Here is a 16,521-nt window from a genome sequence, read left to right as displayed (position 1 = left end):
GCCAAGAGCATTAAGGTCAAAGGCCTCTTAATAAGTGTGCTTTCTAAAATTTGAATTTTTATTATTCTCCTTGTGAAAATAAGACTGCTTATCATCTTAACCAACAACTTGCTGATGCCACAAGTCACTTATTAATTAAATCATTTGACTAGCGAAGCTGATAGTTGAGTAACTTGGAAGAGCAATATTCCCTATTTTATTGTTCTCCTTTGCTCACAACATTGGGCCAGCGCGACAACTTTTTTTGAGCTGTGGCAGCCATGTATACTAACATATATAATTTGACCTAATTAATGACAATATGCAAGGAGGCTCCAATGTTAATCTTGGCATTTATCAGCATATTACTTTCTTTTTGTTCTTAATATATGATTTGGTTAATTAATTTAAAGAAATTAAGAAAATTAAATTACCGTACTACTTTTCTAGTGTGCGTTGCTGGTGGGAGCAAACTGTGATCACGAGTATTGTGATCCGACCGCCGGGTTTGGTAGGAGAAGATGGAGAACACAAGGGAGGTGGGATGGAGGGTGATGGTGAGTGGGAATGGAGGAGACCCACTGGTTGATAGAGGAAGAGAGTTGGCCACATTATTATAATGGAAGAGAAAGGCATGAAGGTGGTAACTGATTTTGATGAAGAGGGTACTCATGGGGTTGTGTTGATGGGTGATCCCTCTAAAGCCTCACGACTTATTGGGCTGATCAGACATTTTATTTCTTCATCGACGGCTTAATAAGCAAGTTGTATGTGGTTAATCAAAACTACTGATTAAAATAATTCATACCATTTATGTCTATGTAATTCTGCAGCTAAATGGAATTAAATTAGGTCAAGTAAACACAATCTCTTTTTAAATTGCTTGTATGCGTGTTATATAACATGACTAGGTATATAATATGTTTAATACGTATGACCTTGACTACGTTTATCATTTAATTTGCTCTCACGGAATCGATATTTCCTGATTCATTTTCTGCAATGTGGAAAGTCATTTTGTAACAAATCAGTAACTCAAAAAGCCTCGACTTTACTCTCTCATCATGTCAAAATCTTCTGAACCGCCTGATCCTCACCAGCTTCTCCAAATTGTACTCAATCCTGAAGGTATTGTCACTCTATCCCTTGAAGATCCACACACACCAGCCACTTCTGATCCCAACCTTCCCATCGCAGTTCTGACCAAGGATTTCATCATTAACCAATCGAACAACACCTGGGTTCGATTATTTGTGCCTCGCAAATTATTCAATCATCATCCCTCCAACAACAAGAAGCTTCCTCTTATCGTTTACTTCCATGGAGGTGGTTTCATCTATTACAGCGCAGCTTCCACCGTTGTCCATGACTTTTGTTCAAAGATGGCAACTGACATCGAAGCTGTGGTCGCCTCCGTAAATTACCGCCTTGCTCCGGAGCACCGGTTGCCGGCCGCTTACGAAGATGCCGTGGAGGCGCTTCACTGGATCAAAACCTGCCCTGACGGCTGGTTGAGGCAGTTCGTTGACTATTCCAATTGCCACTTGATGGGGAATTGCGCAGGGGCTACAATCGCGTACCATGCAGGCCTACGTGTAGCTGAGAAAGGTCAGGACGATCTGAAGCCGATAAAGATCAAAGGGCTGATATTGCATCAACCCGGCTTCGGCGGGACCCAAAGGACGGAGTCGGAAATGAGACTAGAGAAGAACCCAGTATTTCCGATGTGTGCGAGTGACCTGTTGTGGGAGCTAGCTCTGCCAGTAGGAGCAAACCGTGATCACGAGTACTGTAATCCGACGGCGCGCGTGGACCGGAGAAGATGGAGAAGATAGGGTGGCGGGGTGGAGAGTGATGGTGAGTGGGAATGGGGAGGACCCACTGGTTGACAGAGGCAGAGAAGTGGTGAAGATGATGAAGAAGAAGGGAGTGAATGTGGTGACTGATTTTGTTGAAGAAGGAACTCATGGCGTAGAGTTCGTGGATCCCTCCGTGGCTTCGCGACTCATTGGAGTCCTCAAACGCTTCATTTCTTCATCCAAGAAGGGGGGTTGATCGATCACCATCTTCATTTCTTGTATAGGTAGAGTTATATTTGTGTGTGTGCGTGGCGTTGTGTGTTGAAGCTAGGCTGAAGCTAGGGCTGCACATGGGCAGGGCTGGGCAGGGCAAGCCCCTTGCCCGATGCCCAGCCCGAAAGATGAGCGGGCTGCGTTTTGTAGCCCGTTGCCCGGCCCTGCCCAGTAGAAGCCCTAACCATTTTGGGCAGGGCAAGGGTGGGCTTTTCTGCCCAGCGTAATGACACAATGCCCTATGTCATATGTAAAAAAACAAATCAATTATCATGTTTTGAGACAAATGAGAGGAAAAAAATTATCACGAATGAGTCTATCACTCATATATATATATAAGGCCTATGTAGTCTTATTCTTTAGCTTTTGATTTCTTATGGAAGGTAAAAAAAATATATTTAATAATTAGAATATTTAATAATTAAGCTAAATCAGTATTTCAATTTCTTAGTTTATCCATATAGTTGGTGGATTCTTATAATCATGTGAAAGCACAAAATTTGAAAGGTGGTTTTATTTTTTTTTGTTTTAAAAAATTGGATGTAAGAGAAAAAGAAGAACATTTGACTTGGAGTAATTTAGCATATTGAATCTTATATTTTGATATTTAGCTCTTTTATATAATTATAATTTTTATGTTCCTTTCATTTTTTCTAATTTTACCTTTTTTTTAGCTAAAATAAAAGAGATAATTGCTTGAAATAATATTATCTTATATATATAATTATATATTTTTTCGGGCAGGGCCAAATGGGCAGGGCAGCATACCCTGCTCGCGGCCCTGCCCTGCCCGTGAATCAGCCCGGCCCGAAGATGCCCATTTTTGCTTGGGCAGCTTTTTACTGGGTTGGGCTGGGCATTTTTCTTGCGGGCTCGGGCGGGCTTATTGGGCATGCGGGCCTCATGCACACCCCTAGCTGAAGCTAAGCTTCATGGTTCTCCTTGTTAACTTGTTTTGATTTCAATCTCCACGTTCTCGGGGATTGGAATCAAGTTTATGTTTTTTGACGCTACGCATGGTGATGTCGTGTCATGAATATAAATTAAAAAATTCCCATTATTGCATCGAAGGAAGGAGGAAGGCAAGTCTTGATGATTACACGACAAAATAATATGGTAGGTGGTTGAAACGTCCTATATTCTATTTATGTGTGTGTTGTAAGCAATGAGGCGACTAAAAGAATATTTTAATGCCAAATTATTTCCATCCTGCTCTTTATATATGCAACAAATTTTCCCCCTTTTTCTATCCCATCATTTTCCCCTCTGTCTTTATTTAAATATTTAGAAGGTAATTAAGAATAATTAATTTTAATTGCAATCTATTCAACAAGGGGATTTGACTATAGCACAACTAGTGAATGTCCTCTGGTCAAAAGGACTAGGGAGTGTAACTAGTCTCAACGAGATTGCCGCACCATTTTGAAGCATAATTCTAGCTTATAGATGGGCCCCTGAGTACTTCTTTATATTGCTTCCAGGCCCACGAGGTCCCAAGCCCAATGCTAGCATTGTTTTTTTTTTTTGGGAAAATCATTTTACAACTACCTAAACTTTTCTTCAATCTTTAATTGAGCGAATTACAATGAGTTCTAAAAGAACAAAAAAAAAATCACAAAAGTTATCATTTTTTATTATAGAACTTGTTATTATTGTTATTATAGGTTGTTATTAGAATTTTTTAGTAATTATTTCTTTTTATTGGGATTTGATTGTAATTCTCCTTTTTTACTTTAATACCTATTCCCTTTTTTTTGTCTTTTTTTAAAAATCCTTTAAGTATTTTCTATTATCTCCGTTAACCCCTATACTTTACAAAACACACTCAACAGATAGATAAACGGCGTTAAAGAAGAAAATAATGAAGGAAAAAATTAAAAGACGCAAACCTAGAAGCACGAACGAAGAAAGAGCATCGTCTCTTTTGTTCCTACGCAACCAAGATAGCGCCACTAGTAATTTGTGAGGGCAACGCATTGTAATCTAATTAGAAGCTATTAATCTATTTTTCAATATCTACAATTTGCTTTCAGTTAAGAAAAAATAAAAGTTGCATTAAGCAATGAAACTTGCAACGGCCAGAACTAATTTGGAGTAGCACTTTAAAGAGGACATGTTGAATAATATGATTCTTAAAATCAAGGGTAGCTACTTTGTACGTATTTCAATCACCTTTTCACATATAAATATACACATACAACTGGAATTATGAAGCTGACAAACTAAAGTTTAAAAGACAAAAACTTCAAGCAAAATCAACTAACTGTAGAATCAAATTGCATACAAATTACAAATCTCACCTATCCAATCTAAATCACTTTCTCATCAAAGGGAGAAGCAAATCACACGATCAATCGGGATAGTAGAAGGTGAAAACAGAGAACCCATCCTCCCTTTATGGTAGAGATAAAATCCGTCGAAGAAAATCCCTTTCCAAAAGGTTATGATTCTGTCAAAGCCCTCTCCTCCAAGTTGCTTTGCAAATCAAACCCCTCGATTGTTCAACACTCATCTCTTGCTGAAGTTCAGTTTTGATGAAGAAATTGGATTTTAACCTCTCTCTACTACGGAGATCAAATCTGTTGAAGAAAATCCGTTTGTATAAGGTTTTAATTCCGTCAACACCTCTCCAAATCACATTGTAAATTGAACCCTTCTACCACGGAAGCCCTCCTTTGTCACTGAAGTTGATGAAGAAATTTCATTTGAACAACGTTAATTCCTCTGTTGGCCCTTGATTGTGTTTTGTGAAGTATAGGGGTTAACAGAGATAACAAAAGACACTTAAAGGATTTTTACAAAAACCAAAAAGTTATAAGTGCCATATTAAAAATTGAAAGAAAGTTTAGGTACCTGCAAAATGGTTCTCTCTTACTTTTTTTCCACTAAGAAGGAAGCCTTAATTTTACTGAAATGAAATCAGTTACATTGCTAATCCTAATGATGAACATCATGATGCTCATTGCTGTGTTGAAATCTAAACTATCCAATATAGTTTTAATGGTTTAGAATTAAAAGTTTTAACTAGTGATTTTTAAATAACAAATTATTTTTTAAAAAACTTACAGTTAAGAGATTACATTTATTTTGGATTATGTACCTATTAAAGAAAAACATTCTTTAAAAAAATATTAAATATAAAATCTCATCTGTCTATATTAAATTTGAATGGTTAAAACTTGATTAGTATCGTGGTACTCATAATCACAAGAAGCACTGAAACTGTTTTCCAATTTTCCTATACTCGACTAGAATTTAAACTTTCCAAAATTTGAAGCAAATTTAGAAAATTGAATTCTATTCCTTGTGAAACCTCAATTCTTCCAACTCAGTTTCAGAGCTCATTACCTTGATGAGCACTTTAAGCTCATCAAATTTAAACGGTCTATATCTAATTTAAACAGTATAGATTTAAAATCTTTAATTAATTGTTTTTAAATAAAAATATTTTTTAAAAGAATTGTAGTTGAAAGATTATCTCTATTTTAGATTCTATCCATATTAAAATAATTATTTTAAACAAATAAAAATAAAAATGAAATAAAATTCAAACTATCTAAATGAGATATAAATAATCCAAATCTAACAAGTTTATAATATTCATCAAAATGATAAGCATCGAAACCGGTTCCTGTTCTTCACCCATTAAAGAAACTACTATTAGAAGGTCAATGACAAAACAGCTTCGTAAACCATGTCACATTCATCTCTCTTCAAGTATGTCACATTCATTTCATGATGATACCATATTGCGAATAGCGTAGTTACACAATGCTTTTAAACCTCGTACGATGAAATGAAATGTTTAAGAAGCCCAATGAGTCGCGTAGCTTTCGAACCATCACCAAAGAAATCAACCCCATGAGAGACTTCCTTCTCAAATCAGTCACCACCTTCACCCCCTTCTCCTCCATTAATGTCGTCAACTCTCTTCCCCTGTCAACCAGTGGGTCCCCCTCATTCCCACTCACCACCACCTTCCTTATCTTCTCCATCTCCTCCGGCCCATCCCCGGCAGTTGGATTACAGTACTCGTGATCGCGGTTGCCGGCAAAGCCAGCTCCCACATCAAGTCCATCACACATACTAGATAAACAGGGTTCTTCTCTAGCCTCACTTCTGACTCCGTCCTCTGAGTTTCACTAAAAAATGGTTGACGCAATATCAGACCTTTGATCTCCATCGGCTCAAGATCCCGACCTTTTTCGGCTACACGCAGTCCTCCGTGATAGGCGATTGTAGCCCCTGCGCTATGCCCCATTATTTTTGGCTGGTTTTGATCCAGTGAAGGGCCTCCACCGCATCGTCATAAGCCACTGGAAGCCAGTGCTCTGGAGCAAGGCGGTACTCCACGGAGGCGACCACGGCTTCAATGTCGTTTGCCATCCTCGAACAGAAGTTGTGGACAACAAGAGAAGCTGCACTGTAAGAGATGAAACCACCAGCATGGAAGTAAACGATAAGTGGCAACTTGTTCTTTTTGGGGAGATGATTATCCAGAGCTTAGCGAGGCAGGAATATTCGAACCCAGGTGTTGTTTGATTGGTTAATGGTGATATCCTTAGAGTTGATAGGCGATCCATCTAAAGCTTCACGACTCATTGGACTGATCAGACATTTGATTTCTTCATCGAGGGCTTAATAAGCAAGTTGTATGTGGTTAATCAAAACTATTGACTAAAATAATTCATACCATATGTGTCTACGTAATTCTGCAGTTAAATGGAATTAAATTACGTCATTAACTAAATTCAATCTCTTTTTAAATTGCTTGAATGCATACTACCTCCTGTCCTTAATATAAGACCTCGTTTGACTTTTATTTTGATCTTAAATACAAGATCCCAATCTACTTTGTCTCTCATATTTGTATATATTTTTTTAAAGTTAGTCTTTCTCATAATGGTAGTTGTAGCCAATACACTTGATTAGCAAGGATATTTTAAGAAAGGTAATACCTATTTATTATAATTAGTACAGGTAGTATTATATAACATGATGACTAGGTATATAATTTGTTTAATACGTACGATCTTGACTATGTTTGTAATTTAATTTGCTCTCACGGAATCGATATGTCCGGATTCATTTTCTGCAATGTGGAAAATCATTTTGTAACAAATCAATAATTCAAAAAGCCTCGACTTTACTCTCTCATCATGTCAAAATCTTCTGAACCGCCTGATCCTTACCAGCTTCTCCAAATTGTACTCAATCCTGAAGGTACTGTCACTCTCTCCCTTGAAGATCCACACACACCAGCCACATCTGATCCCAACCTTCCCATCGCAGTTCTGACCAAGGATTTCATCATTAACCAATCGAACAACACCTGGGTTCGATTATTTGTGCCTCGCAAATTATTCAATCATCATCCCTCCAACAACAAGAAGCTTCCTCTTATCGTTTACTTCCATGGAGGTGGTTTCATCTGCTACAGCGCAGCTTCCACCGTTGTCCATGACTTTTGTTCAAAGATGGCAACTGACATCGAAGCGGTGGTAGCCTCCGTAAATTACCGCCTTGCTCCGGAGCACCGGTTGCCGGCCGCTTACGAAGATGCCGTGGAGGCGCTTCACTGGATCAAAACCTGCCCTGACGGCTGGTTGAGACAGTTCGTTGACTATTCCAATTGCTACTTGATGGGGAATAGCGCAGGGGCTACAATCGCTTACCATGCAGGCCTACGTGTGGCTGAGAAAGGTCAGGATGATTTGGAGCCGATGAAGATCAAAGGGCTGATATTGCATCAACCCGGCTTCGGCGGGACCCAAAGGACGGAGTCGGAAATGAGACTAGAGAAGAATCCAGTACTTCCGATGTGTGCGTGTGACCTGTTGTGGGAGCTAGCTCTGCCAGTAGGAGCAAACCGTGATCACGAGTACTGTAATCCGACGGCGCCGCGTGGACCGGAGAAGATGGAGAAGATAAGGGTGGCGGGGTGGAGAGTGATGGTGAGTGGGAATGGGGAGGACCCACTGGTTGACAGAGGCAGAGAAGTGGTGAAGATGATGAAGAAGAAGGGAGTGAAGGTGGTGACTGATTTTGTTGAACAAGGAACTCATGGCGTAGAGTTCGTGGATCCCTCAGTGGCTTCGCGACTCAATCGAGTCCTCAAACGCTTCATTTCTTCATCCAATAAGTGGGGGTGATCACCAATCTCTGTATATGTTCCTGTGTGTAGAGTTATATCTGTGTGTGTGGTGTTGTGGGTTGAAGCTAGGCTGAAGCTAAGCTTCATGGTTCTCCTTGTTAAGTTGTTTTGATTTCAATCTCCTCCTTTTTCGGGATTGGAATCAAGTTTATGTTTTTTGACGCTGCGTATGATGATGTCGTGTTATGAATATAAATTAATAAAACCCCATTATTATATTGCAGGGAAGGAGGAAGGCAAGTCTTGAGATGATTACATGACAAAATAATGTGGTGGGTTGTTGAAACGTCCTATATTCTATTTATGTGTGTTGTAAGCAATGAGGCGACTAAAGAATATTTTAGTGCCAAATTATTTGTAACCTGATCTTTATATATATATATTCAACGAGTTTATACTATCCCATCATTTTTCCCTTTTTCTTTATTCAAAACATTTAGAAGACAGTTAAGAATAATTAATTCTAATTGCAATCTATTCAACAAGGCGATTTGACTATAACACACAACTAGTGAATGTACTAATCTCAACTAGATTGCCGCACCATTTTAAAGCATATTTCTAGCTTGTAGATGCGCTCCTGCGTACCTCTTTATATTGTTTCCAGGCCCACCTGATCCCAAGCTCAATGCATGGTCTAGATTTAAAATTTTTAACTAGTAATTTTTAAATAAAAAATTATTTTTTAAAAAAAACTTTAAGTTAAGATATTACATTTATTTTGAATTATGTACCTATTAAAAAATATTTTTTAAATAAAAATATTAAATATTGGATCTTGGCTGCTTATAATAAATTTAAATGGTTAAAATTTGATGAGAATCATGTCATAAGTTTAAACTATGTGAAATTTTACTATACTGAACTAGAGTGTTTTTTTTTTTTTTTTGCCCCAACGATGCTCAGCTGGAGTTTAAACTTTCCAAAATTTGAAGCAAATTTAGAAAAATCAAACTATCTTCCTTGTGAAGCCACGATTCTTCAGCTATTAAACAAACTACTATTAGAAGGTCAATAAGAAAGTAGTTAGATAGATCTTGATGAGCATTTTAAACTTATTAGATCTGGATCATTTATATCTAATTTAAACGGTCTAAATTTAAAATATTTAATTAATTATTTTTAAATAGAAAAATATTTTTTGAAAGAACGATAGTTAAGAGATTATTTCTATTTTATATTCTATATATGTTAAAATAATTTTTTTGGAATAAATAAAGATAAAAAGAAATTAAATCCGGGTGCTTCTCCATACTGATTCCGTTGGATACGCCATATCAAATTTCTCTCTCTTCAGGTATATCACATTCATTACATCATGATACTACCTCCGGTATTAGTTATAAGAGTCAGTTAACTAATTTGAGGAGATTAAGGAAGTAAGTTGAGTTAGTTATTTGTCCTAAATAGGTGTTGTCTTTCCTAAAATATTCTTACTAATCAAGTGTATTAACTAGAACTATTATTATTAGAAGGACTACTTTGAAAAAAAAAATATAAATATGAGAGACAAAGTGAATTGGAGTCTTATATTTAGGATCAAAATAAAAGTCAAACATGGTGTTATATTAAGAACCGGAAGTAGTACCATATATATTGCGAATAACGTAGTTACAGAATGCCTTTAAACCTCGTACGATGAAATGAAATCTTTTAGAAGCCCAGTGAGTCGCGTAGCCTTCGAACCATCCCCAAAGAAATCAACCCCATGACCACCTTCATCATCAAAATCAGTCACCACTTTCACTCCCTTCCTCTCCATTAATGTCGCCAATTCTCTTCCTCTGTCAACCAGTGGGTCCCCCTCATTCCCACTCACCACCACCTTCCACCCCACCTTCCTTATCTTCTCCATCTCCTCCGGCCCATCTCCGGCAGTCGGATTGCAGTCCTCGTGATCGCGGTTCGCTCCCACAGGCAACGCCAGCTCCCACATCGGGTCCATCACACATACTGGATAAACTGGGTTCTTCTCTAGCCTCACTTCTGACCCCGTCCTCTGAGTTCCACTAAAAAATGGGTGACGCAATATCAGACCTTTGATCTCCATCGGCTCAAGATCCCGACCTTTTTCGGCTACACGCAATCCTGCGTGGTAGGCAATTGTAGCCCCTGCGCTATATGCCCCATTATGTAACAACTAGAATAGTCAACGAACTCTCTTAACCAATCGTTAGGTCTGGTTTTGATCCAGTGAAGCGCCTCCACGGCATCGTCATAAGCCGCTGGAAGCCGGTGCTCCGGAGCAAGGCGGTACTCCACGGAGGCAACCACAGCTTGGATGTCGTTTGCCATCCTCGAACAGAAGTTGTGGACAACAGTAGAAGCTGCATTGTAAGAGATGAAACCACCAGCATGGAAGTAAACAATAAGACGAAACTTGTTCTTGTTGGGGAGATGATTATCCAGTGCTTTGCGAGGCAGGAATATTCGAACCCAGGTGTTGTTTGATTGGTTAATGGTGATATCCTTGGAAAGAACAAGACATATAAGAAGGTTGGCATCAGATGTGGGAGATGTACGGGGCTCCGCGGACAACCGAGATAGAGTGCCATTAGGATTGAGGACGATGTGGAGAAACTGGTAAGGATCAATGGATTCTGCAGATTCTGATATGGAGATGTATAGAGTTCGAGTCTGGGATTGCTATAATTTCTTTGCATGAAATGAAGACACTTATTACCCAAATCCATCTACCTACTTGCTTCTATTTTCTAATAGGATTGCCTTCAATCTCGTGTTTATATGGGTATTATTGTCAACATCACGAGTCATTAAGACGAATTGTATATTGCGGTGGCTTTGGCCGTTATATAGATACTATTACTTCTAATTCTTAATATAAGAATTAGATAATAAATTTGAGAAAATTAAATAAATTAGTTAAGTTGTTAATTGTAACAAATGTGTATTCATTTTTCTAAACTATCTTCTTTAATTATGTGCATTAAAACCATCACTTGATGAAACCCTTAACAAATATCAATGAGGGTATTTTAGAGAAAACATTATAAATTTAAGAGACAGTTGATTGAGGACTTATATTTAAGATAAAATATATTTTCTAACTAGTTTTTATATTAAGAACCAGAGCTAGTACTAGAGAATGATTTAACTCTTCTAGGATTCAAAAAATATGATTTAATTTCATAGATATTCATATCAAATTGATGATATCCCAGCGGTTTATTTATGGTGTATTTGAAATAGTGGCAGCAAAACTAACTTTTATAAACTAAAGTTAGAATAAAAGTCAGTTAATATAATGTGATTTATGTTTAGATTAGTACTTATAAAAACTTAGTTGGAAAAACTAAAGCTTGTTTGGATGATGAATAAAAAAGTAAGTTTAGTTACAAAATGACTAAAAAAAACATGGACTTTATTGAATACTAATGTTTGATATTATGTGTTTTTAATGTGAAAATAGTTAAAAAAAACCTAAAATTATTATAATAAAATAAACATAGTTTTTTTGTGAAATTATAAAATAAAAATACTTGTTACCAAAAAAAATTTGAAAACACATTGTAGATAATTAAATATATAAATGGACAAACATAAATATAAATTAAATTTCATTTGGTCTGTAATTAAGATAAATAAAATCACATAACTAATTATAATAAGTGAAGGGAGAAGAGTAGGGGAAAAAGTGAAGGGTAGATGTGGGTAGGTGTGTTTTGAATGAGCATTAGTGCAAGCCTAACAGTAAATTGCCTCGCTAAATGCTCCATAAGCAACTCTCCTTAGCGTTGAAATGCATTCTTATTTTAGCCAGAAGTAGTTGGGCTTTTAGCCCCACCCAAATACCAAAAAAGCCGCGAAAGCCCCCAAATTGAGGTTCACACATGCCCATATAATTTTTGAGGTCCAAACATGTCCTTAATTGTTTTGTGTTCGCTTAACGGGAAGAAATTAAAGCGGCATGTGCTAGAAACATATAATTGGTTATATATATTAACCTGAAACTTGAAAGCTATAGGTTTATATGTCTTTCAACTTACTATACCTGTTTATATTAAGCTCTATTCTATCTCAGGTTGAGATTTTCATAATAAATATTCTGCTCATATACTTGATACCACAAGAGCATGAATGTGACGCGCTGGAAGAAATTTTTCAAAGGTAAGGGTAATGGAAACAGATTTGTTGGTACAGCTTTAAATATAACAAACCAATATTCATAATTCAAATTCATGTCAAAATTTGCTATCTTATAATCAGGTTCTACCGTCAACAAGAACCCACAAATTCAAAGGCGTATATAATTTTGCGTCAGCTTATAGGTTGTGCAAGTTAATTTGTGACGCATTCCATTAGTTAAATTAATTTTTTAGATATATATTAAGAAAATTTAGTTATATGTAACAAATGTATCTTGATTTTTTCATAACATTGTTTCGAATCATGTACATTGTAGCTGCTTTTTGATAGAAATCCCTTTACTATATTTATACGTGCTATCAATAAAAAGACATTGAAGAAAAAACTATAAATTTGAGAGACAATAAATTGAATTGAGATGTTTAGCTTTTATATTTAAAATATGAGATAGCATTTTTTTATATTAATGAGTTGATTTATTGCGTAATCAATAATAACTGTGGTAGTGGAGGCTAGGACTGTTCACAAGATGTGAATGAGACAAGGACAGGCCCATTCCGGTAAATAGGGATGGCACGGGATTTTTGTCCTGTGTTCGAGGGGACCGGGACATCCCGTTTTCTCTTTTTTTTAAAAAAAAAACATTATAATTTTTTGTATGAATGTTTTTGTGTTATAATGCTTATTTTTTATTGGGCTTCTAAAGAAGAAAACATTATAAAAAAATATTATATAGAAAGATCAATTATATAATATAAAAAAATATAAAAATAATACTGTAAAAAGAAATACCATAAAAAAAATATATAAATGGCTTTATGAATTATTTTATGAAGGAATGAAATTTTGTTGAGATAATAAAACAGCTTAAGAACTAAAAATCACTATAAAAATAATCATTATTCCTCCGGTCCTTAATATAGGACCCAATTCTTGATTTGGTTTTGGTCCTAAATATAAGACCCATTTATTATATTTATCAGTTTTCTCTAAATTACCCCTATAGATACTCTTTCAGCCATAATCAAGTAAAAGAGGGAGATGAGGTATTAAGAAAGATGATTGTGGTGTTTTGGGAAAAATGTGTCATATTTCTTATAATTAACTAACTTACCTAACTTCCTTAATATAATCAAATTAGTTAAATTAGTCTTATATTAAGGACCGGAGGAGTATTATTAATAAGTAAAATAAATAATTTAATAATAATTATTAATAAATAATTTTTTTAAAAAAATATTCCGGGACGGGATGATCCCGTCCTATTCTGTATTTATCCTGTCTCAAAATTTTTTTGGTCCCATCCTGTCCCAAATTCACCTTAAACAGGACAGAACAAATTGAACACTTCTAAGAGCGGTCGCAGTCCTATAAAGTCAATATCTAGAATCTAGAATTGCTTTAAAAACAAAAAAGCAATGGAATCAAGTCCTTATCGTTAACTTGGTGTAAAAGTAATCATGTTGAAAAGCACTAGGCTACCTCTATATATTAAACGGAACCAGCTTATCTTCATCTTCATCCAAATTAACAGAAAAAGAGAAATCCCAATCGTACACCATCTCTCGCTCCCATGTCAGAATCTGATCAATGCCTTGATCCATATCAGTTCCTCCAAATCAGCCTTAATCCTGATGGAACTCTCACTCGCCCTCTTCATGATCCACGAACATCTCCCACTTCGGATCCCAACCTTCCCATCTCTGTTCTCACCAAAGATCTCACCATAAACCAATCAAACACCTGGCTCCGATTATTCCTACCTCGCAAAGCACTGAATAATCAACCCTCCAACAAGTTCCCTCTCATCATTTTCTTCCATGGAAGTGGATTCATCCTTTACAGCGCTGCTTCCACTGTTTTCCACGACTTCTGTTCGAGAATGGCAAACGACGTCGAAGCCGTGGTTGCCTCTGCGGAGTACCGCCTTGCTCCGGAGCACCGGCTTCCGGCTGCTTATGACGATGCCGTGGAGGCGCTTCACTGGATCACAACCAGCCCAGATGATTGGTTACGAGAGTTCGTTGACTATTCCAATTGTTACGTGATGGGGAACAGTGCAGGGGGTGCAATCGCCTACCACGCAGGCCTGCGTGTAGTTGAGGAAGTGAGCGGCGATCTGGAGCCGATGAAGATCAGAGGACTGATATTGCGCCAACCCTTCTTCGGTGGGATCCAAAGGACAGAATCAGAAATGAGGCTGGAGAAGAATCCTGTGATTCCATTGTGTGTGATTGACATGTTGTGGGAGTTAGCTTTGCCTGTGGGAGCAAACCGTGATCATGAGTACAGTAATCCGATGGGCGGGGATTGGCCGGGGAAGATGGAGAAGATAAGAGAAGAGGGATGGATGGTGATGGTGAGTGGGAATGGAGGGGACCCACTGGTTGACGGAGGAAGAGATTTGGCGACATTAATGGAGAAGAAGGGAGTGAAGGTGGTGACTGATTTTGAGAAGGAAGGCTGTCATGGGATAGAGTTCGAGGATCCTTCAGTGGCTCTGCGATTCATTGAAGCTCTCAAACACTTTATTTCTTCATCAAAGAAGCATGGTTGATCACAGTTACTGACCATTTTGCAATTTTTTTGGGATTTTAATCTGTTCATCTTTGAAATTGGAGTCAAGTTTATGTTTTAACTTTTAAGACGCGCTATGATATGCCGATATAAATAAAAATAACATCTTTCTCAATATTTTTATATTTTAAGAAGAAAAAAAAAATCTGGTCATGTAATTGATGTTTAAAATTGAGACGATAAATAATAATTCCTTACAATCTACTTTGTAAGCTGTTAATTAATGTGGATGGGAGTTCCAAATTATACATAGCTTATTCTTTCTTCTTCCTCCTCTTCTTTTTTTTGTGCGAGCTCTATATAACTTAATCACATGATAGACTTCTTTTGTCGCTGGTAATTTGAAGATATTTTTTTTGTAAGAAGGTATGTGAATATATATTGTTGGCAAAAAAAAATGCGAATATATATTTTCTTAACTATTATCAGGAAAGGAATCAGCTGATCGACTGATCGAGTCACTTTACATTTGTAATGGTGAGATTTCTAATAGGTAATAGTACTGCCGTGTAAATGTTTGTTTCTCTGTATGTTTGGTTACACTCTTTGTTGGTTTTTTGGTTTCTTATTTGTAAAAAGATATTTGATAACCTTTAAAATCACTTTTAAAAAGTACTTTTTCGTAAAACGAGACAAATTTTTATATATTTTTTTATAAACTGTAAAAATATTTTTGAAACTATAATTTGGTTTCCATCAAATACTTCAAAATAGTTTCTGACTTTTAGCTTGACTAAAATATCATAATATTCGGCTAAACAAAAAAAAAAGTGTCAGCGTTTATTATTATTATTTACTTGTCTTAATTAATCTGAGTTTCTATTTTCTCCCTAATTACATGTCATATTTCGAATTTGAAGATATAATTATTTTTTGTTTATAATAATATTTCTTTCAGGTGAGAGTATTAAATGGAGGTGGTTAGGTTTAAAATAGGACGGCATTAATTCAAGGCGACCACGCTACAAAAAGCAAAAAATCTGACAGAGTAGGTATATTTTGCTTTCTCCTTTATCTATATTTGTTCTTGTATGAAAATAGTAAATAGGGAGGAAAGAAGTGTATTTTTAAAGCAGGAGGTACAAATCCAAAGGTAAATTCATTTCATTAAGTTTCAAATCTTTTGTTCTCGTTACAATAGGTAAATTTTAGCATTGTCCAAGGGAAAAATAACAAAAAAAGGCATTAAAAAAAGAAAAATTATCAATAAAGACCCATTACAATATTAATATTGGTTTTAACCATAATTGATAGGAAAAATTGCAAATAAAGACCCCAATATATAAAATGGCAATCAGGCCCCTGAATTTGAGAAATTACTCACAAGGACCCGGTCCCAATTTGTAATTATGAAATCATAGTCAAATTACCAAAATACCTCTCTTTAATTTTTTTTTTTTTTAAAAAGAACACCACTGCCTCTCTGAAATCCGACCGTCGGCGCCGGAGCTTCGGCGGCCGGAGCTCCGGCACCCCGACTGCCAGCCGCTGGAGCTCCGATGCTGGCGGCCAGTTCCGGCCATTGCCGACGGCCTTCCTTTGTTTTTTTTTTTTTGCAACTGTTTTTTTTTTAAATAGGGGGGAAGTGAGGTTGGGGGGATTTGATCCCCCAACCTAATGCTTCCCAAAATT

The 16,521-nt window shown here is 36.6% G+C and overlaps 2 protein-coding genes and 3 pseudogenes across 2 annotated transcripts; 3 read left to right on the top strand and 2 right to left on the bottom strand.

Annotated features, from left to right (window-relative positions):
- The first annotated feature begins 873 nt into the window (after positions 1-873).
- On the top strand, positions 874-2,115 carry LOC114726145 (carboxylesterase 1-like; annotated as a pseudogene).
- A 3,713-nt stretch (positions 2,116-5,828) lies between these two features.
- LOC114726167 (carboxylesterase 1-like) lies at positions 5,829-6,653 on the bottom strand (annotated as a pseudogene).
- A 515-nt stretch (positions 6,654-7,168) lies between these two features.
- LOC114726182 (carboxylesterase 1-like) lies at positions 7,169-8,505 on the top strand. Its single transcript, XM_028912750.1, has 2 exons — positions 7,169-8,199; positions 8,430-8,505. Exons 1-2 carry the CDS (start codon positions 7,211-7,213, stop codon positions 8,455-8,457), a joined length of 1,017 nt encoding a protein of 338 aa, XP_028768583.1. The 5' UTR covers positions 7,169-7,210; the 3' UTR covers positions 8,458-8,505.
- A 1,324-nt stretch (positions 8,506-9,829) lies between these two features.
- Positions 9,830-13,874, bottom strand: LOC114726165 (probable carboxylesterase 120; annotated as a pseudogene).
- An 11-nt stretch (positions 13,875-13,885) lies between these two features.
- Positions 13,886-14,869, top strand: LOC114726164 (carboxylesterase 1-like). The gene has a single exon (XM_028912730.1). It carries the CDS (start codon positions 13,886-13,888, stop codon positions 14,867-14,869), a length of 984 nt encoding a protein of 327 aa, XP_028768563.1.
- Positions 14,870-16,521: the final 1,652 nt, after the last annotated feature.

The sequence above is a fragment of the Neltuma alba genome, unplaced genomic scaffold, assembly GCF_004799145.2.
Source record: "Neltuma alba isolate B1F8T4 unplaced genomic scaffold, ASM479914v2 tig00012343_pilon, whole genome shotgun sequence".
Classification (NCBI taxonomy): domain Eukaryota; kingdom Viridiplantae; phylum Streptophyta; class Magnoliopsida; order Fabales; family Fabaceae; genus Neltuma; species Neltuma alba.
The sequence above is the reverse complement of the archived record's forward strand: the minus strand, read 5'-3'. Positions and strand labels throughout refer to the sequence as shown.

Excerpts from the sequence above, each read along its gene's own strand:
- LOC114726182 (XM_028912750.1), top strand. The coding sequence starts at position 7,211 with ATGTCAAAATCTTCTGAACCGCCTGATCCTTACCAGCTTCTCCAAATT. Across the intron at positions 8,200-8,429 it reads TCTTCATCCAATAAGTGGGG|GGAAGGAGGAAGGCAAGTCT; the intron begins GTGATCACCAAT and ends ATTATATTGCAG.
- LOC114726164 (XM_028912730.1), top strand. The coding sequence starts at position 13,886 with ATGTCAGAATCTGATCAATGCCTTGATCCATATCAGTTCCTCCAAATC.